This window comes from Oryctolagus cuniculus, chromosome 3 (assembly GCF_964237555.1).
Source record: "Oryctolagus cuniculus chromosome 3, mOryCun1.1, whole genome shotgun sequence".
NCBI classification, from domain to species: Eukaryota; Metazoa; Chordata; class Mammalia; order Lagomorpha; family Leporidae; genus Oryctolagus; species Oryctolagus cuniculus.
Window position 1 is genome coordinate 10,853,221 of NC_091434.1, and position 22,467 is coordinate 10,875,687.

At 39.0% G+C, this 22,467-nt stretch overlaps 1 protein-coding gene across 3 annotated transcripts in view; it reads left to right on the forward strand.

The window, feature by feature from the left end:
* Positions 1-22,467, forward strand: part of SPHKAP (SPHK1 interactor, AKAP domain containing) — a 186,980-nt gene that overhangs the window by 160,088 nt on the left and 4,425 nt on the right. For 2 of the 3 annotated variants that reach the window (XM_008259275.4, XM_008259274.4), the window contains 4 exons: positions 7,959-8,144; positions 9,979-10,065; positions 12,866-12,918; positions 13,008-13,192. In XM_008259275.4, the coding sequence (XP_008257497.2) occupies positions 7,959-8,144; positions 9,979-10,065; positions 12,866-12,918; positions 13,008-13,192 (511 nt within the window). The remainder of the gene's footprint in view (positions 1-7,958; positions 8,145-9,978; positions 10,066-12,865; positions 12,919-13,007; positions 13,193-22,467) is intronic. The other variant, XM_008259276.4, reaches the window with a different exon arrangement.

Consider the following 22,467-nt stretch of genomic DNA (forward strand, 5'->3'; position numbering starts at 1 on the left):
TTCCATAAGCTTTTTGAAATACCTTCATGGAATGTAATCTTAAATTGTATGAAGTTGAGGATGTATGTCATAAATTCTGTTGTAGCTACTAACAAGAAGAAGCAAAAAATGATATTAATGTGTTAATAGTGGAGACAAAATGCAATGCAAGAATTATCCAGAGTGGTCTGGGAATACAGAGGAAAGGAAACAAAAAAATAGATGGGAGAAATAGAAAATAATTACTAATATAATATGTTTAAACCCAACCACATGATAACTGCATTATTTATTAATGGTCTAAACACACCCATTAAAGGCAGAGATTTTCAGATGGAATGAAAAAGCCAAATGCCAGATTAAACTGTCTACAGGAAGTGTACCTCAAATAGTAGCAGCAAATAAAATATCATAAGAGCGATGCAGTAGACTTCAGGACAAGGAATATTGTCAGAGATAAAGAGGGACATTTTTATGATAGAGGCCAAGTCATAAAAAGATATAATAGTTTTAAATATGTAGTCATCTAATTAGCGGATTCTCAAACTACAAGCTAGAAATAGAAATAGACAAACCAACAATCATAGCTGAAAATTTAATACTCAAAACTCAGCAATTTATAGAATAGTAGGCAGAAACTCAGTATGAATATACAAGGTTTGAACAGCATTCAAAGTCCACTTGTCCTAATTGATAATAATAAAACATACCACCCACCACAGCACAACATATATTTTGTATGTACAGTTAAAGTCTTTACCAAGATCTGACAAGGCCACAAAATCAGTCTTAAAAAATTTGCTGATAATGGAATTAAACTAAAAATTGATAACAGAAAGACGGCTGGAACATCCTTGAAAATATTTGGCAATTAACAATATGAGTATAAAGTAAACTGGAAGTAGATCATTGCAAAAAATAAGAAAGGAAGAGGAGGAGGGTGAGAGTATGAATGGGAGGGAGGGTAGAGTGGGAAATATCATTATGTTCCTAAATCTGTACATATGAAATACATGTAATCTGTTTACTTTAAATAATTTCTTTTAAAATATCTTTTTTAAAAATATCTATTTTGTTCATCTGAAAGGCAGAGTGACAGAGAGAGGGGGAAAGACCAAGAAAGGAAAAAATCTTCCAGCCCAATTCACTCCCCAAATGGCCACACTGGCTGGGCTGGACTAGGCAGAAGCCAGAACCTGGAACTCTATCCAGGTGTACCACATGGATTGCAAGGCCCCAGGTACTTGGCCCATTTTCTATTGCTTTTCCAGGCACATTGGTAGGGAGCTAGATTGGAAGTGGAACACCTAGGACTCGAACCAGCACTCTGATATGGGATACCACTTGTTATGCCAAAATGCTGTCCCTCAACAATACCTTTTAGTTATCCTTTGGTCAAAGCGTGTCACAAGGGAAATTATAACAAATGTTGAACTGAATGAAAATGAGAATGCAACACAGCAAAATGTGGCAGGTGTAGCTAAGGCAGTCCTTAGAAAAGAAGTTTATGCCGTCAAATGCTTCTACTTAAAAAAAGAGAATCATTGGCCTGTGCCGTGGCTCAATAGGCTAATCCTCCGCCTTGTGGCGCCGGCACACCATGTTCTAGTCCCGGTCAGGGCGCCGGATTCTGTCCCGGTTGCCCCTCTTCCAGGCCAGCTCTCTGCTGTGGCCCGGGAGTGTAGTGGAGGATGGCCAAATGCTTGGGCCCTGCACCCACATGGGAGACCAGGAGAAACACCTGGCTCCTGGCTTCGGATCAGTGCAGTGCACTGGTTGCAGTACGCTGGCCGCAGCATGCTGGCCACAGTGGACATTGGAGGGTGAACCAACGGTAAAGGAAGACCTTTCTCTCTGTCGCTCTCACTGTCCACTCTGCCTATCAAAAAAAAAAAAAAAAAAGAAAGAGAGAGAGAGAATCATCTAATATTAATGATCTAAACTTCCATCATAATAAGCTAACAAAAGGCTGATCAAATTAAATCTAAAATAAAGATGAAAATAATAAAAAATAGGAGGGAAAATCAGTAACTATAAAAATAAAAATAGAAAAGTTGAGAAGCCAATAGCCCTTGGATCTAAAGACTGGCAAATGTGCATATGTTTACACGTGCTTAATTTTCATGATTTCTCTCTTCAATGAACATTTTACAGTGAGTGAACTATATGGTCCATTGGAAAGAGGACTTTTACTACAGTTACATATTCAATTCATTTTTTACTGTTACTTTCTACCTACAGTGACTTATTTCTGTTTTCTATTGATGGAATAATTTAAAATTTTACTTTTAACTAGGATATAAAGTAAATTAAATTAAGGAAATTTGATTACTATAGTAAGGCAAGTAGAATACAGATATAACAAAAATCATAAAATGGGTTTGCCAGCAAGTGAAGTTGGGAAAACACTGTCCAAGATTATCTCTGAGGCTGCTATTGCTTCAGATTCTGCAGTTGAATTTGATGTGGCATATGGTCCTCTAAAGTTCTGTGTCTGAACTCTGAGATCGTAAAAAGGAAAAGCCTTCTGCTCTAAATTTATCTCAAAAGAAAAATAAAAACTAGCATTTTAGATAACCATTATTCATTTGAATTCATAGCCATGTGGCATAGAACATGAGATTTACTATAAATAGAGCATGAAATTGAGATAAAATCAAATACACTGACATCCTCAGTTTTTAACCTGGTTGTTCAATGTCAATCACTGAGATAAATCCCTTTAGCAAGAAATATCCTGGAATGAATTTTCGCAATAATAGAATATCCCATTCAGGACAGGAATTAGTCCAGAAAATTATTTTTAGCAAGCTAAACAAATGGTATTGGAGCCCTTTCCTTTGTGTCCAGCAATTGGCTTATTTATATTTTTTTCTTTTCTTTTAGTAAATATAAATTTCCAAAGTACAGTTTATGGATTACAATGGCTTTCCCCCCCATAATTTCTCTCCCACTCGCACCCCTCCCATCTCCGGCTCCCTCTCCCATTCCATTCACATCAAGAATCATTTTCAATTCTCTTTATATACAGAAGATCAATTCAGTATATATTAAGTAAAAATTTCATCAGTTTGCATCCACACAGAAACACAAAGTGTAAAAATATTGTTTCAGTACTAGTTATAGCATTACTTCACATTGGACAACACATTAAGGACAGATCCCACATGAGAAGTAAGTACACAGTGACTCCTGTTGTTGACTTAACAATTTGACACTCTAGTTTATGGTGTCAGTAATCTCCCTAGGCTCTAGTCATGAGTTGCCAAGGCTATGGAAGCCTTTTGGGTTCGCCAACTTCGATCTTATTCTGACAGGGTCATAGTCAAAGTGGAAGTTCTCTCCTCCCTTCAGAGAAAGGTACCTCCTTCTTTGATGGCCCCGTTCTTTCCACTGGGATCTCACTCACAGAGATCTTTCATTTAAGTCTTCTTTTTTTTCCCCAGAGTGTCTAGGCTTGCCATGCCTAAAATACTCTCATGGGCTCTTCAGCCAGATCCAAATGCCTTAAGGGCTGATTCTGAGGCCAGAGTGCTATTTAGGACATCTGCTATTGTATGAGTCTGCTGTGTATCCCGCTTCCCATGTTGGATGGTTCTTTCCCTTTTTGATTCTATCAGTTAGTATTAGCAGACACTAGTCTTGTTTGTGTGATCCCTTTGACTCTTAGACCTATCAGTGTGATCAACTGTGAACTGAAGTTGATCACTTTGACTAGTGAGATGGTATTGGTACATGCTACCTTGATGGGATTGTATTGGAATCCCCTGGCACGTTTCTAACTCCACCATTTGGGGCAAGTCTGATAGAGCATGTCCCAAATTGCACATCTCCTCCCTCTCTTATTCCCACTCTTATATTTAACAGGGATCACTTTTCAGTTAAAATTTAAACACCTAAATGGTTTAAACTTGGCAAGGCAATTCCCTGTCCAGCTGTGGACACAGTCAGCCACCAATATTCTCAACAAGCTGTGTGCAAGGACCTAGAGAAATGCATTCCAGCATTCGTAATACCAAAGTTCTGTATGTGTCATTGTCGGCTGAGAAACATCCTGATTTTTGCTGGTATTCTCCTCTGTACTGCTAGTTTCTGATGATTCCGAAGGAAGTGTCAGGAGACGGCATTCTTGAACATGTTCACATTTCTCCACTCACAGTGTTTCTCAGCTGACAGTGAGACAATTTCTCAGCAGAGAGCACTGGAATAAATGAGACAGTCATTAAATACTGATTCTCAATATAGAGACTTCCAAATAATACAAAAGTCATATCCATGTAGCCGCTTTTTATATTTCAGGGTTGTAGAGACTACCTCCTCTTTGCAGAAGATTTAAATCAGATTCCTAACCTAGAATACTCACTGTATGTATGTGTGTGTGTGTGTGTGTACATGTGTAACTATATCAGGCAAATGAGTGGGAAGTCCCTGTTAGTAAGTACCTATTTCACCCACTGTTAGCAGCAGAACATGCCCCAAACTGCCTCACCTATTGTTGCTAAAACTAAAGTTATTTAGAATGTTGTTAACTAGCAAATAGTGCAACATCTCAGACATTTCTGTTTCAGACCTAGCATGCAAAGCTATCAAAATTGAAAGAGTAGGTCTAATTTAAATATTCGATACATGAACAATAGTCTATTTATCTAAAGAGTATATGATCTGTCCACTGCTTTTCGCCTAATATATCAAAATGCATAAAATGTTTAGTAACATTTAGTATGTGTATAAATGAAGCATTATGTACCACCAAAAAGAAAGAAAAACATGAATTATTTTAATCATTCAAGAGAAAGAGATTACCCTAGTTGGAGAGATTAAGGAAGGCTTCAGGGAGATGAGAGCGTCTCGACTGGTCTTGATGTGTGGTAAGAAAGAAAGAGCAAAAAACATTCTTACTGGACTTACGGTTTTTTAAAACTTTATTATTTGAGAGACAAACAGTCAAAAAGACAAAGACAGATAGACAGAGCTCTCATCCACTGAATCACTCTCCAAGTGCCTCGAATGGCTATGGCTAAGCCAGGGTCTAACCCAGGAGACTGGACCTCAATTCACTTGTCCCAGTGCGTGGCAAGAATTGAACTACTTGAGTCTATCACTACTTCTCCCAGGGTCTGTTTGTATCAGCAAGAACCTAGAGTCAGGAGTGAGAGCCAGGAATCAAACCTAGGTCCTCCAGTCAAAGATGTGGCTGTCTAACCTGCTAAGCCGATCTCACCCCTAGACCTGTGATTCTTACTGATTTCTATAATTTACTAATAATGAATGATAATGAACACTTATTAGATACTTTGATTCCAGGCACTAAACTGATGGAACAGAGAGGTAAGCCTCAGCCATTCCAGCTCACTGCCTGAAAGACAGATAATATCGGAATGCATCCCTTGTCCCTGAATCTCAGTTAGCTCTCATACCCTGTTGTCTTTATACCCCAGCCCCACATCCTTCCCCAGGCTCCGAAGCAGCCAGTTGAAAGACCCCTATGGAGGAATTCACCTCTGTCTGCTGCCCTCTCCCCCTCCCTCACCCCTACCCCTCCTAAGATATAAAAAGGCCCAGACTGCTGGGCTCTGGGCCCTCTGCCACGCGTTCTTTCGGCCTTTGTACATTCTGGCAGTTGGGCGACCTCTGCAAGTTTTTTTTCTCTGAATAAATCTGGTCTGCTGCGAGTTCATACTCTGTCTCCTCTCTGTTCCAGACCCCCTTTTCCCTTACATTTGGTGCCCCATTTGAGGAGGCACCCATCTGCCCTCTATTCCTTACATTAAACAGTGCAGCTAAATGACTTTTATTTCTTCCAAATTCATTGAGGTAGGAATTCTTTTTCTTTTTAAGAATTATGTTGTTTGTTTGAAAGTCAGAGTTACAGAGAGAGAGAGAGGGACAGAGAGAGAGAGAGAGAGAGAGAGAGAGAGAGACCTGGGTCACTCCACAAATAGCTGCAATGGCGAGGGCTAGAGCCATGAGCCAGGAGCCAGGAGTTTCATCTGAGTCTCCCACATGACTGTAGGAACCCAAGGACTTGGGCCATCTTCTGCTGCTTTCCAGAGCACCTTATCAGGGAGCTGGACTGGAAGTAAAGCAGCCAGGACTCAAACCGGAATCCATATGGGATGCAAGCTTAATCTGCTACACTACAACACCAGCCCCCAGAAATTATTTTTCCTATAAAGGACCATTGTCCTAGTTGGACAGGTGGGAGTAGTGGAACAGGAATCAATAGAAGTTAGATGGTGAAGACAGTACCTAAAGCACTCTGTTCTCCAGCATTTGGTCAAAGGAAACAATTAAGCAAAGGTCAGAAGGAAAGAATCTGGCTCCTTTGAGGATCAACAGATAGCTTTGTTAGCTCAGTAGTGAGAGGGCAGAGGCAGAAAAAGCTGTAGGCACGGGAAGGCCATGAAGGAGTTGGCTTCAGGAAGTTCCTGAAGGTTCTTGACAAGAGTGATGGATGATGTGTTTTAGAACTGGCAGCAGAGGGAGGGAGGTTTTGAAAGTGGAGGAATGGTTGGGATGCAACTGTTAGGAGGCTGAGGTAATACAATTCAAGGAAGGAATTGTGGTGAAATATCCAAAAGTCTTAAAACTTGAGGTTCAATGTCTAGTACCAAATTTATTGAGGCTCTAGATTAATGATATCACCTCAGTGGATTCTGAAGAGAAAATCAATGGGGTCCCTTCCAAGACTACAATTTTAACAATTTGGAAAGACCTAAATTAACATAATTTCATGAGCACAGAGACAGGCATGAGTATGTGAGAGATACGATGGAGATGGAACACAAAAGGCAGAGAAATTGAAAATAAAGATAAGGGCCGGTGCCACGGCTCACTAGGCTAATCCTCCACCTTGCAGAGCCGGCACACCAGGTTCTAGTCCCAGTCAGGGCGCCGGATTCTGTCCCGGTTGCCCCTCTTCCAGGCCAGCTCTCTGCTGTGGCCCAGGAGTGCAGTGGAGGATGGCCCAAATGCTTGGGCCCTGCACCCCATGGGAGACCAGGAAAAACACCTGGCTCCTGCCTTCGGATCAGCGTGGTGCGCTGGCAGCAGCGCACCAGCCGTGACGGCCATTGGAGGGTGAACCAACGGCAAAAGGAAGACCTTTCTCTCTGTCTCTCTCTCACTGTCCACTCTGCCTGTCAAAAAAAGAAAAGAAAAAAAGAAAATAAAGATAAGGAGAAGAAGTCAGAAAACTGCAAGACTTTGAGCCCAGGGTCTCAGAAAGCTGAACAGACATAAGAAACACAGAATAGTATGGGAGGATAGTAAGGATTTTTCTTAGATGTCCTGATTTTGAGATCTCAATGGGACAGGCTGAAGGGCAGACTGAAAGGAGCTCTCAAATCCAGACCAGGGATCCTGCAGGAGGGGTTTCAGGACCCAGGGCAGTCTTGTCTGCAGAAGAGCTACTTGATCTAAAAATGCACCAATCCAGAAGGTGGTGCTGATGCAAATCAGGGGTGGCATAAAAGGTAGCTGAAACCGCCAAATATGTGTGATGCATTTGCATATAAAATGATTTATTTAGTAAAGCACCAGAACTGTGGTGGGTATTTTTCTATCATCGTGGTCCATGTAACACTTGCATTAGAATCCCCAGGGGTGGTTGGTTAAAATGTAGATGTCTGGGCCTTCCTCCAGAGCCCCTGATTCGTAACTTCTTGGGAGGATGCCTTTGTATCTTCATTTTAAACACTATTGGCCTTCAATAATTCTTATGTATATAGGCCAAGGTGCTTCAACTTGTTTTAAAATTTACACTCAGGAAAAAAAAGTGAATTGAAGACATGGGAAAGCTGATAAGGAGCAATCCTGGAAAGGCAAAATTGTAAGGGTCATTCTAGACCCCACCCGTATCTGTCAACATCCTACTCACTGCAGCAGAGAGCCAGACTCAACACAGCAGCCAGCGTGGTCTCCAGAAAGAGTTCAGCTTTGCACTTCCTCTCTTGATAATAACATCTTGCCATCTACAGCAACAGTCTTGACTCCAGAGATGGACCAGAGGCTGAAATCTCACCAGAAGCCAGAGCTCCTGATGAGGCCCCCAACCCTCCCAGCAGCAGTGAGGAGAGCACTGGAAGCTGGTCCCAGCTGGCCAATGAGGAAGACAACCCAGACGACACTAGTAGCTTTCTGCAGCTCAGTGAACGGTCCATGAGGTACCTTCTCTTCATTTGACTTCTTAGAAAAATCCGTATCAACCCAGATTCCAAAAAAATGCATTTTGATGATTCAATGCAGAAAGGAGAGATTCTATTGGGTCCTGATTCCTGCCTGTCATGATTTGTGCTGAAAAGTATCTTAACATGGAGTTATGGGCTAAATTACCTTGATGCAGGTTGACAGATGGCAATATTCCCTCCCCCTGAAAACCCCAGCTAGTGCACTCCTTGATGAGGATAACCATGACGATTTTAATGAGTCCGGCAATGACATCTGGTGTGTTGCTTGGTATTTTCTTGCTGGTGTATTTGTGTTCCAGATGCAACACAGCAAGTTGGATAAGTGGCAAGCGTTTCTGCACTATGCTGTATTGTTTAGAATGGTTTGTCCCCTTCTTTATCACTCTTGCTCTCTGGAGAAGCTAGAGAAATGCTTAGGAGAAATCAGATCTGGAAGGACTCGGGCCAATCTGGAGAGAAAAGCTAAAATCTATTAAAATCTACTCCTCTGTGAGATACAGGCTCTAAGAGAATCTCAGTGTTTCTGCCCACAGTCTTATTTGATACTTGATCAACAAGTCCACAAAGTTTCCAGGGAGGTCCATTGGAAAATGCGATTCAGAAACATCTGGGTGTATTTATGCCTCTTTGAAAGTTTTATCTCTGGCAATCAGTCTGTGTAGACTTAGGAACATTTCACAATGCCAAACATGTGGTCTAAAATCCCCAGATCTGATGGAAAATGTGACAAAATAGAGACAGAAAACAAAAAGAATTTGAATCTTTGAACTTAAGAGCAAAAGCTCATAAGGTTAATTTCCTACAGTCATGGGGGTTCAATGTGTGAATATATTCATGAAAACCCCACCTGAAACCTAGGACAAGAAATTAAAATTAGGGGTAGGGGTGTCTTGCTGGTACTCGTGGTATCCCTAAGGGAAGACTGTCCCATTCCAGGGCATAAGCACTCACCCTTTGAAAACTTTACTTGGAAGAGACATAGTTAGGAAATAGAGAAGGTGTAAGGAGACTCTGAGTGTTCAGTAAAATTGGATACATTTCATCTCACAAATACAGGCAGAGTCTAAAACCTGGCTAAGTTCTGCAATATTTCAATGTATAAGTTACAATCTTGTAACTGGACCAAGTATTGATTGTGCAACCTATGAAAATAATGCGATATGTGTTCCTCCTTCTTTGTGATATATAAGGTATCAGATGTTGCTCCTTCTTGAAGTTTGTAAGACAAAGGAGTGATAAAACTTCAGCATTCCTAGACTTTGTAAATTCTGCAGTAAGATTGGAAAGTGATGAGCTATGTATACATTCTGTAAAATCCTGTGAAATGGCCCTGAGAAAAACCCCCAGAATGACAAAGGGAAAACAGAAGCCCATTCATTTCCATTAAAATCCAACAAACAGGGAGATAATTACTCTGGTCTCTCCCCTAGCCAACATTTTCAGAAGTATTTTCATCTCTGCAGATGCACTCAGCAGGAGGAAGCGTCTTGCTGATATATAAATATCCTCACTGTAGTTTGAATGAGAAGGAAAGGATCCATGCTGATTTTTAGCCCCTAGATGTGTTCCACCAAGTGTGATACCACTTCAGAAATTATAAATTATTATTTTTTATTGTTGGCTTTAGCCTGTTTGTCTTATGCCTGTGTTTTTCTCTTATTTGGTCAGAAATAAATACCAATTTAGACATCCTAGAGACAATTCTTCTGGGGATTAAAGGAAGAATCTTTCACAACAATGGAATATCAGTGTGGGCAGTGTGACCAGATGGGAGAGACGGGCATTAATATGTAAACTTTTGCTTTGTCAGCAATGGCAACAGTAGTGCCACTAGCAGTCTTGGCATTATGGACCTGGACATTTATCAGGAAAGCATGCCAGCTTCTGCCATGATTAAGTAAGTAGCCACTGAGATGCAGTGATTGTAAGACCACCACTCCAATTCCATTTGGCAATCCATGTTGATCACTCAGGTTGTGTGCAGCCACGGATTTCATCATGTCTGTACTGCCCTGGTTGCCTTTCACTGGAGTAAGAATTCAGTCTTACTCCCTGCCCAATCTTTGGGAGCTTCCCATCTTATGTGAATAGCAAGGGAGTGGGGACTCCATCCTTTTGAGTTCCCAGTTTACTGTAAAACAAGGTAGGCTTCATAGCCTTTGATGGCTCTTTGGTTTTATTATGAACAAGCCAGACAGGGTAAATAAGATTACAAATCAGGTCTTACGATGGGTTTGTCTCTACCTTGTACTGATTGACTTTTTTTTTTTTTTGCGTTGTTTTCTTCAGAATTGTGCTTTAAAAAACTTCAATGAACTCAGCCCCTTTGGGTTTTCCCTCTTCTGGAACCACCTCCAGGCCACTCTGGCTGGAGGTGGTCTCTTACTTAAATACATGTTGCTTTTAAATAAAAAAAAAAAAAATTCAGGCTCAGAGGAGAACTCATCCAACCACCATCTGCTTTCCAGATTTCAAATCTGCTCCAAATGCAATAATCATTTCAGATAAAGCTTATCTGTATTATCAGAAATGTCTGTGATTTTACCTACTTGTACACATGGAAACAAAAATTCATGGAAATTGTACTATGGCAAATAAAGAAGACTGTTCAGTAGTCTTCACAATTGATTATACTTGCTTCGAAAGAATCAAATTTGAATGGTTTTTCCTTGACTTGTAGAAACCTGGATTAGCACTACTCGATGTGTCTACTACAAAACAATTACCACGGTGGGGATGTGTCATTCCCACTAATAATTGTGCTCCTCACGGTGTGGGAAAAGTCCAACAGAAGAAAGCACTTAGAGAAACACAATATGTGCTCCATAAAATGTGACACAGAGAAGGAGGACAAAAGGAGGTCAAGACCACATTAAAATAGTAATTCTTCTGGAAAATCAAGTGAATTGAAACCCATTTTTGACCATTATACATTGGTTAATTATTTAAATATTTCTGCAACTTGAGAAAGATGCAAAATACAGAACTAAAGTTACTCCCTGGGCTATTACTTCAGTCACTATCTGGAACTAAGATATTTATTATTTCAGTTTTTAATCAAATGCATTCCTTAGTGATTAAAGATTACAAGCATTCTTTATTGGTTCACACAGCCATGAGTCAAAATACAGAAGAGAACACACATATTTTAAAGAAGTCAAAAAACAAAATGAGCAAACTAACAGCACACTGAAGTAAATTTATTTTTCTGCCTCAGGTTTAGCTGCCTCTAGAGTATGAGTCTGTGACCCCAGGGAAATCTTGAATTCAGAGAAATCATACTCAGGATCCAGCAGCTCCCTAGTAACAGAGACTGTACCTCTTCCCATATGTCACCCAAATAGAGGGGGAACAGAAAATCTAGACACTGGGAAACTGGTGTTTCTATGTGTAATCAGATATGCATGAGAGAATGACTAGACTCTGCCTCTTAACATCAAGAGTACAGTGGCATCTATCAGCCAGATCTTAGCAATTACAAGAATCTGACTATCATCAAAAGCACATTTTAAAGAGCCCCTTACCAAGGACAGGTTGGGTAACTGATCTCAGATCCTATGGGTAATGGAATATATCTGAAGCATTTGTTCCTTTGTCTTCATTTACAGCATCACAAGTCAAATTATAACACCACTGCCTGCACTAAAGTATCATAGTTTAATTTCTTCCCATTCCTCCTGCCTCCCACTCCTGCCTGCATACATCAACATAAGCAGAATTAATAGGTCAATGCAAAATCATGTATCTTCTCTCAATAATGTCACAAATATGCACCTAATGTTTCTTGGATTCAGTATTTTTGTTGTGTGAAATATGTAACAAAATTCCAATGTAACTCCTCAAAAAAGAAAAAGAAAAAGAACTCCTCTACTCTAGTTTCTAGATTGTATTAAAATATAAGACAACCATGGTTTTCCAGGATGGTCACTTCCTCTCAGCTATTGGGCCATATGCTCTCATTTGGAAGCATTTACTGAGTCATCCCACAAAGTACAAAGCTTTGTAATAAATATTCACCATATGAAAACATCTCCACTATTAAACATCACCATAGCTAATGAAATACATCAATTGTGAACTCCTAACTCTACCCCCAGACTATAAAAAGAAAGAAGAAAATTTTAAATAAGCAGAAATACTTTGTTGCACAACTTAACTTCTGCAGTTTGTTAGCTTTTCATTTATTTTAGAACAAAGAATCATATACCTGTAGACAGATATTTTCCTAGATTAAAATCAAGCTTATGTTGTTACTATGGTTTAAAAAAATCACTATGACAACTTGACAACTTATGGTCATTTAAGGACAAGTAAAATACAGGAGAAAGATAAACTTACATGTCAGAATTAGTTACCTAGAAAATCTCTCCTGGACTGTCCAAAGTTGTGACCGTTTATAGAAGGGAGATTGAAAAGAAGAGAAAGTGCATTTCTTGGAGCTAATGCACCAATCATCCCAATTAAAAGCATCCAGGTTATCTGGCCTTCTTATTGGCTAATGGTGATTTTTTGGCAGACTTAGTAATCCTATATAATAGCCAAATGGACACTTCCTCAGCATTCCATTGTTCAAAAACAGTGAGCCTAAAATAACCTTTGGAAGCTGTTCAATCAATAGGACCCATCACCTCATCTTCCATTCACAGTTTACTCTTCCTAAACATTACCAATCATACACTGTTGTTTTTTTCCCAAAGTGAATCAGGAGAAGAAAAGGAGATTCCTAAACAACAGCCAGAAAACATTAAGGGTAAGCGACATTCCCATGATTTTGACACACAATTGACTGGGATCTCCCTTGGGAAAGCAAAGTAAGGCTGTGGTTGTGTCTGTGTTCAGAATGTGACACTGGACCACCAGTGGGAACATCCAGCCACCAGAGGAGCCTGCTGGTGATCAACTTTGACCTGGAGCCCGAGTGCCCTGACGCCGAGCTGCGAGCCACTCTGCAGTGGATAGCTGCCTCCGAACTTGGGATTCCCACAATCTACTTCAAGAAATCTCAGGAAAACAGAATAGAAAAGGTACTGAATTCCATGTTTGAGTAGAAATCAATGAATCTGTGTTTATATTGATGCTGAAAACTCACTAAATCTGTTGGAATCATAAGCGTTCAATCTCGACTTGCTCTGATCTCAACATTATAGCTAAAACTTTGAAAATTGCCTTCCCCTGTATAAATATAATCATGATTACTGTTTCTTTGACCTTCAGTTTCTCTTAACTAGTTGGTGACAATGTGGAAAATAGAGACCATAGGAACTTTCTCAAAAGAATCATTAATTTTTGCTGTTTCCTTATGTTGGGGCCAATCTCTTCCTAACAATTATTTAAAATAAAAGTAAGAGGAAAGGAGCTGATATATAATGGAAACTGAAGTGAGGCACACTGACACTTAAAACAAGCTGCGGTATAGTGTCAAGGAGGCATTTTTTGTTATTTCTTCTGTTTGTTTTGTTTGAGAGGCAGAGAGAGAAAGAGCTGCCATCTGTTAGTTCACTCACCAGTTGCACACATCAGCCTGGGTTTGGTTAGGCTGAAGCCAGGAGCTGGGAACGCCATCTAATTTCCCACATGAAGAGCAGAGAAACAATTGCTTTGGCCGTCACTGCTGCCTCCCAAGGTCTGCATTAGGAGGAAGCTGGAGTCAGGCATCAAATCCAGGCACTCAGGTTGGCATGTGGTTTTCTTGACTGTTACGCTTGATGTCTACTTGAGAAGTCATTAATTTTTAACATTAGAATTCTTTTAAAGTTTATTTATTTATTTGAAGGCTCTAGAGTTACAGAGAGACAGGAAGAGACAGAGGGAAAAACAAAGAGATTTTCTATCTCCTGGTTCATTCATACCAAAATGCACACAATAGTAGGGACTGAGCCAGGCCAAAGCCAGAAGCCAGGAACTCCATCCAGGTCTCCTACGTGGGTGGCAAGAACCATCTGCCTTCCAAATGAATTAGCAGGAATCTGGATCAGAACAGAGGTGAGACTCAACCCCAGACACTCTGATATGAATACAGAAGTCACAAGTGGTTTGTTTAACCTGCTGTGCCACAATGCCCACCCCTACTTGAGAAGGCATTTTAATTCCTTATGATATGTTTGCATTAGAATTTTCTCATATCATTTCCCATGCACCAGAAACATAAAACTGGGGAATAGAGCCTTTACCAACCTCAAAATTAATAACATCTCCCACTCTAATTCCATATCTCTAATTTCAACTATAGTAGGATCTCAGCTATTAAGATTAAAGCATGAGTCTATCTGGAAATGTCTTCAAGCTCAATTTTCCATAATCTAAAAATATTTTTCTTCAGCAAAAATTTAATTAATTTCAAGTTAATAATGCTGTATTTCCTTTTATTGCTTCTTAACAAACTGCTACAATTTTATCAGCTTAAAACAATACCGAGTTAAGTCAGAAGTCCAGGTGAATTCATCTGTGACCTGTGCTCAGGACTTAGGAGCCAGAAGTCAAGCAGACTGGATGTGCTATCACGAAGAGCTCCCAAAGAAGAAAAGTGTGCAAGCTCATCTGGGTTGCCTTAATCCAGTTCCTTGGAGTTGTACATCTAAGTTCCCATTTCTCTACCGCCTATCAGCTAAGAGCCACACTCAATTTGTAGAGGCTGCTCACCTTCCTTGTCACTTCCTTGGCCACTCCTATTCCCATGCTGTCAATCTCTGACATCTTCCACCAGCCAGCATTCCTTGCTTAGATTAGGCTCACTTGATTATCTCTCTTATTAACTTCTGACCAAGTTATCTGAAGAATCTCTTCGACCATATAAGGCAGTATATTAAAAACATGATATGTCTTCCTATCCTTGGCCCCAGATATTAAGGCTGAAAACCTTGGGTTATATTTTCAAACCCTGACTGTTGCAAAACCATGGTCTGTTTTTATGTCTTGCTATCATTAGTATCTCCATGTACCTCCTATACTGTGTCTGTGAGAAGTGAACAATGTGCATTATGTCTCTTTTACTAATGAGAAAATTGGGAGTCAGAGAAGCTGGCACCTGAGAGATTTCTCAGGTAATGATAGCATAGCCTCATCCCTGAACCTGTTTTCTCTACAAAATACTGCCTGCTTTTATTTAAAAGCATCTCTTTCAGGATAAATGACCTTGGAGTTAGAATTTTGAATCTTTTGAATGTGCAATTGTGCTTTAATTCTCAGTGCCCAAGTTTAGCAGCCTGAATGGAAATGTCCTTTAACTTCTTGCCCTTACACATGGGGGTTAGAGCAGCTTATCATTTCTGTATCACCAGCGCAGGGTACTTGTTACTGGAACAACCAGGAAGGGGACAGAATTCATTCATTTCTCAAGCCTTCTCCCACTTCAAACTCTCTCCAAGCAGTAATGTACGGTAGTACCTCCATTCATGGTTTCACTTTCTGTTTTTAGTTACTTATCATCAACCACAGTCCAAAATTCTTGATGAAAAGTAACCATTCCATAAGTTTTAAACTGCATGTTTCTCTGAGTAGCACAGTGAAATCCTGCATGTTCCACGCTGACCCACCTGGGACATAAATCATCTCCTTGGTCATGTTTCAAGCCTCTGTGTGTTTCCTACTTGTTAACTGCTGAGTAACCATCACAGTTATCAGACCCACTGTCATGATGTTATAGTGCTTGTGTTTAAGTAACCCCTTTTTTCAATTCATAATGTCCCCCAAAGCACAAAAGTAGTGATAATGGCAAACAAATATTCTAAAAAGAAGCCATGAAATTCTCCTTGTAAGTGAGAAAATCAAGTCTATCTTAGATATGCATGTGTAGGAAAAAAATTCATGCTCCATTACTCTCCTTAGCTTCAGGCAGCCACTGTTGGTCTCAGAATGTCTCCCTCTGATAAGAAAGGGCCTGCTGAGCACTTGTTTTTCATGCCTGGACTTGCCCACTGTTCCATCCCAACCAGATCTGGGTAACCAGCTATACTTGTCATACCTTTATTTGCAAAGAGCTGTGAGGTTCACTATTTGATAAGCTCTACTCCAACCTTATCACCCAGCCCTCCCCCCAACTCCAGTACAAAAGATGGAATGAAAGAGCACAGTACCCTAATGTCAAAGGCCCCCCTGTCATGAGTTGAGGAAAAAGAATATTCTCCAGAGCACACTCCCAGGTTCATGGGAAAATGAAACCAGGTTGGTTTCCAATTTGCTCTCCAACTATTCCCTTATTTCATGCTGCTTTTCAAATTGTATCTTAATGGAATATATTTTTATACAATCCACCTTTTTGAAGAAGCAATACTTTTTTGTAAATATATATCTATAAAACTCAATTTGGTGCAAGAGTAATGGGTGTTTCCATAATGCCTTAATTATATACATCATGCTCTGACTTGATATTTGTCTATCCTTGACCCATTTTCAACTCTAAAAAAATAGCTGCCTTTGCTCACTATTTTTTAAATAAATGTTACACTAGGATTATCAAGAAAACAATAGATGCTACATTATTCATTCAATTAGCATCAGCTAATTTAAAATTTAATTTTAAATAACATAATTCCAGACACTAAATCTTGTAACTTTTTTAAGAATCAATTAAGGTTCTACATACATGGCAGCTTTTCCATAAATGGGCACCATCATTTGTTGTCTGTGACTGAACTGGTTACATAAAGAAAACCCTTAAGCAACATTCTGACACCCTTTCTATTATCAATATTGCTTTTAAATACTTAGTTAAGTGGCCATTTTCAAGTAGAGTAGAAGACAGAATGTTTTCCATGGAGCCTGTGTTATCACAAGAGCAAGTCTCTCACTGGTTTCTGATTTGCTTTGAGAAAGTTAAGGTTGGTAAACAAAAGAGCTACCTGTACCTCCAGGTTTATTGCAGCTCATTTCACAATAGGTAAGACATGGAATGAACCTAAATGCCCATCAATCAAAGACTGGATAAATAAATTATGGGATATGTACACTATGGAATACTACACATCAGTTTAAAAAAATGAAATCCAGTCATTTGCAACAAAAAGGACCAATCTAGAAAACTTCATACTTAGTGAAATAAGCCAATCCCAAAGGGACAAATACTATAAAATACTATATGTTCTCCCTGATCTGTGAACTAACAGCGCACCTAAAATAAGGCTGTAGAAGTGAAATTGACACTTTGAGAAGCAATGATTTGAACAGCCCTCATCTTGACTGTCGAGGAACAGTTTTTTTGTTTATTTAATTATTTTTTATTTTCTTTTTTTTCTTTTCTCTTCTTCATACTATATGTTGAACTCTACTTAACAGAGTTTTATATATATATATATAAAGTGAATTGAAAATAGATCTCAATAAAAAATAAGGAGAATAATAGAGGGAGGAGGAAGTTTATAACTGTAAAGCTGTAAAATGTCATCTTAATTGTTAAAGTGATCATATTAAGTGTTGAAGTAAACGTATAAATAGGATTAAGTGTTAAAGAGACCATATAAATAGCATCAACTGCCTGGTAATAATAATAGACAGAATTAAAAAGGAGGGAATGTCCAACATGGGAAGCAATCCACACAGCAGACTCATAGAATGGCAATTGCTTTAAGTAACACTCTGACCTCAGAATCAGCCCTTAAAGCTATTTGGATGTGGCTGAAAAGCCTATGAGAGCAATTCAGACATGGAAAGCCAAGACACTGCTGCAAAAAATATCCTACATGAGGAATCTCTGTGAATGAGACCCCAGTGGAAAGAAGGGGCCATCAAAGAAGGATGTAATTTTCTCTGAAGGGAGGAGAGAACTTCCACTTTGCTTATAGCCTTGTCTAAATATTGACAGAGTTTGTGGATACAAAAGTCTTCCATAGCCTTGGCAGTTTATGGCAAGAGCCTTGGGTGATTACTTACATCATAAATAAGAGTGTTAATTGTTAAATTAAGAAGAGAAATTACTGTGCACTTACTCCCCATGTAGGACCTCTGCCCTTAATGAGTTGTATCATGAGAATTAACTGCAAAACTTGTTCTCAAACAGTACTTTCTACGTTGTGTATGTGTATGTGTAGAAACTGTTGAAATCTTTACTTAGTATAGAGTTGGTCTTCTGTATATAAAGTAAATTAAAAATTAATCTTAGTGAAGAATGGGATGGGAGAGGGAGTAGGTGGTAGGATGAGAGTAGTAGTGGGAAGGAGAGTATGGGGGGAAAACCACTATATTCCTAACTTGTACCTATGAAAATTGTATTCATTAAATAAAACCATAAAAAGGAAAGTTAAGAAGTCTCTGTTAAGAAAAGGCCTTCTGCCCATTGTCACTCTGTTGAACATCGTTCATAGGTGAATGCCCTGAGTCCCTATTAATGTGAATCTTGAAGTGGTTTTGGACAAATTAATGTAACTATTGTGCTCCTCTTTATGCTGTTCCCTGCTCATTTTCCCCACTGCCTTATGAAATTAGAGCATGGGCTAACAGGGAAGAAAATATGAGTAAATTTTGAAGCAGCTCATATTTTGCACACCTACCTGTGAAATTGGCCATGGAGTTAGAAAGCACTTAAAGAAAACTTACAATTAATTCCAGTTTTGGATCAACTCAAAGGACAAATTCCAAATATTTGCAGTGCCCAATGCATTGTCATTCCTCTAACACATGGCTCCTTCATTTTCAAGCTTTACTTTTCATTTGCTTATGTCTAATCCATATTTTTATTAACAACAAACCAACCTCTGGAGATACAAGGAAAAAAGACAAAATTTCCCTACCTCTTGACTTTATATGTTGGTTCAAGAGGAAGCTAGAGAAAAGAGAACATAAACCAAGAGAGGTTTGGGTCAGTAACAGCAACTATGAGATGTGCTGGGAGCTTATCCTGAACAAGTTTAAGAAAGACACAGAAAACTGCATTAGTCAAACTATGCCCATGAGACACATGCACACAAAACAGAATCACCTGGGACTTTATTCACAATTCATATTCCCTTCCTGGTGCATTGAGACCTTATTCCGTAAGAAATATCCTGAAGGAGTGGGAGAATTTGATATAGCCTTAAAACATGCTACACAACAGGATAAAAATGGCTCAAAACCCTTACACTTGATCATCTAAAATAGTGTTTAATTTAATTAACAAAGACCTTGAAATCAGTTAAATTTACCTAGTCACTTCAAAATAAACAAAAATTAAGGAGCTCAGTTGTTTTCAAAAAGAAAAAGTCAACCACAAAGTTCACAAAGTTGATTGTGATGGTTTTGAGACCCAAAAATCACTACTCTTCATCTCTTATTCTTCTGTTTAAATTCCTTGAGTGTCTTTAAACTAGAACAGCCTGATAACAGGTCTCCCAGTAAATCCTGTGCTTTTTTCATCTTTAAACTGACATTGTGAATTACTTTGTTTACTTAGAGTGAGCAATGAAAAGTAGTATGCTGAGAAGGGAAACAGACGCTTATCACTTAAAAAATAGGAAGTCAGAAGAAAAGCAGCCTTATTCCCAAGTTCTTAACCCATTCCACAAGCAAAGTGGTGGGAAAAGAATGGGAGAGATGTTGATAATATTGACTGTTAAATTTTTTTAAAAAGAATTACAGTTAAAGTATAAATTCTATAAAAATACATCTCAAAGGAAAGAAGAACTCTTCATTTTAAACTTAAACTTTTCATTTTAAACATGGAATTTGTTTTCAACACAATCCTTTAGTCAAGATTCTCAACCATAATTAGTTTTTAGAGTTACCTGGGAAATTTATACAGACCCCAATTAGTTCACGGGTTTTGATCAGTTAGTTCAGAATCTCCTCTGGGGAGGGATAAGATCCAGGCATCAGGGTTTTTTAAATGTATCTGGGATTACAGAAAGCAGACAAAATTACACCTGGGAGACTATAATTGCCAGGAGCAATATAGGGACCACCTCAATTCTACATAATGAAATCTAATTCTGCCTTGGAGCTTTCAGCAATCAAAGTTGAATGTTCTCAAAAAATTGCACAGCTTGCAATAACTCCCATAGAGTCTGCCATACAATTTCATAAACTATTAATTTATTAAATGTACCCGAGAATATAAAAATCATCTGTCATGGGATGCTTTTCCTTAAAAGAGTTTACTGACTTAAAACCATTTTAGAAGATAAATTCTTCTTATTTCCTAAGACAAAATATTTGCCCAAAGAAATGATAACTGTGATCTATAGGAAGGAATCCTAGTTATTATTGATTGTTAAATGAAAAAAATGAACTTTAAATTTGTTTCATTTTTCAGTGCAGTAGAAAGAAAACCCCAGATCCTTGATGTGATAAAGCTGATTATGAAGATACCAAGGCAGTAGTGTGAACAGGCATGATGAAACTTAAGGGTCAGACCCTCAATGGAATATGATTTTATAAGGCCTACAGAAATAAGCTGGCAATATACTTTGCTAGCTTCTTTACAATCTAGTTTCATATTCATCTAAACATTTTTTAAATGAAGAATGAAAAGAAGGCAGGAGACCTCCTGCTCCTCAGCTCCACAGATGTTTCAAGGTCTCCCTGTCAGAGATTAAGTCATCACAACCTCAGAACATGCTATATAGAGAGGAGCCAGATCATTTTCAAAACTTGCTTTATTGGGAGGCCAACATGGACTTAGAAATCAGGGGATAGATTGTAGCCCATGGCCATTCAACAAATACTGTCAGAGTGGCCCAGCAGGTGGGGCCTTTTGACAGCTTTGAGTTCAGTAGCAGCAGCCTGTGGTCATGGTCATCAGGCCCCAAATAAATGCAAAGAAGTGGTATTGGGCTTCCAGTGAGGTATAAGGCTGTGAGTTTTCCGGGAAGGGCTTATCAAAGACTGACACTGACCTTAGAGCTTTGATTCTTCCTCTCCCAGGCAATGACTCAGAGGTAAAAGTTGGTAAGGTGGTGGCCCAGTGAGCCAGGGTTTATGTGAAGTAAACAAAAGGAGCTAAGACTAATTTTATATTTTTAAGTACTTCACATAGATTCAACTTTCTAAGACATGTTAAGGGACAGGAGGCAACCTCAGGGGATGACTTGGGTCAAAGGTCATTGGTGACCCCTCAGTGACCCACGAGGCTCTATCAATGAGACCACAGGAACTTGATGTGCAAGCCTTCTCTACCAGGAACATCTACTTCCTGGATGTCCATTAACAGCTGGAAAAAGAATTGATTGATTGAATCATGCCAGGACGTCTTAGCCTCTCCACCTTAACCTCTTTAGGGATCACTATTCTAAAACTTATCGTTTTCACCGCTTTAATCAAAAATATGACTTGAAGCTTCCCTATACACTGAGAATAAGTAACAGCTCATTTGTATTTGTATTTGTACTATAACACATATACGTATGTATTACATAATATTATGAGAAATTGCTGATAACTGTCTGGAGTATCATCCTTCTTGAGACTATTTACTTAATGAGCAAAACAGTTTTAACTGATTTCCTAAAATGTCAACTAGGCGGGGTGGTGAAGGCTTCCAAGCAATGAATAGTTTCACTGAACTTCTAACATTAAGATTAATGGAATTGAAGGAGGTGACCCTCCACTCCTACTGCAGTAAGCAGAAAAAATAAAATAAAATAAATAACAGAGAGAGAGAGAGAGAGGTATCTCATGTCCACGGTGTACATGCCCAATCTCAGTCACCATGTGGTAAGAGTCAGACCTCATAGAAAGCTTTTACTTTGTTCCTTGTCCACTACCATTTTCCCATCCCAAGCTCTGTGCTGCCTATTCCTGGATCTATGACTTCCTGCTATGGTTGTAGGGCATCCTCTCAGTAGAAAACTATTGAGCAAGCAGTCCCAATATATGTGTGTTCATTTTAAAATGACAGATTTGAAATATATTGTCTAAAATTCAAGAATGCTTATCAGAGGATCACACTCAAAAAACACTAGATGTCCATCTTTCTTTTTAGTTTTATTACTTATTTTTATTTTATTTGAAAGGCAGGAGATAGAGAAAGACAGACAGAGTAATCTTCCATCTACCAGTTCACTCCAAAAATCTCTGCAATTGCAGGGTTAGACCAGACCAAAGCCTGGAACAACCAGGAATGTCAGTTAGGTCTCCCACATCGTGATGGGATGCAAGTACTTGAGTCATCATTCACTGCCTCCCAGGTGCATTAACAGGAAGCTGCATGATAATCAGAGGGGCTGGAACTTGAACCAGTCACTCAGATAGAGAATGCTAGTGTCCCAAGTAGTGACTTAAACATTGCTCCAACTGCCCACCTGCATCTATATTTCACATAGTCTTCTTGAGAAGTTTTTTTTTTTAACTTTTATTTAGCAAATATAAATTTCCAGAGTACAGCTTATGGATT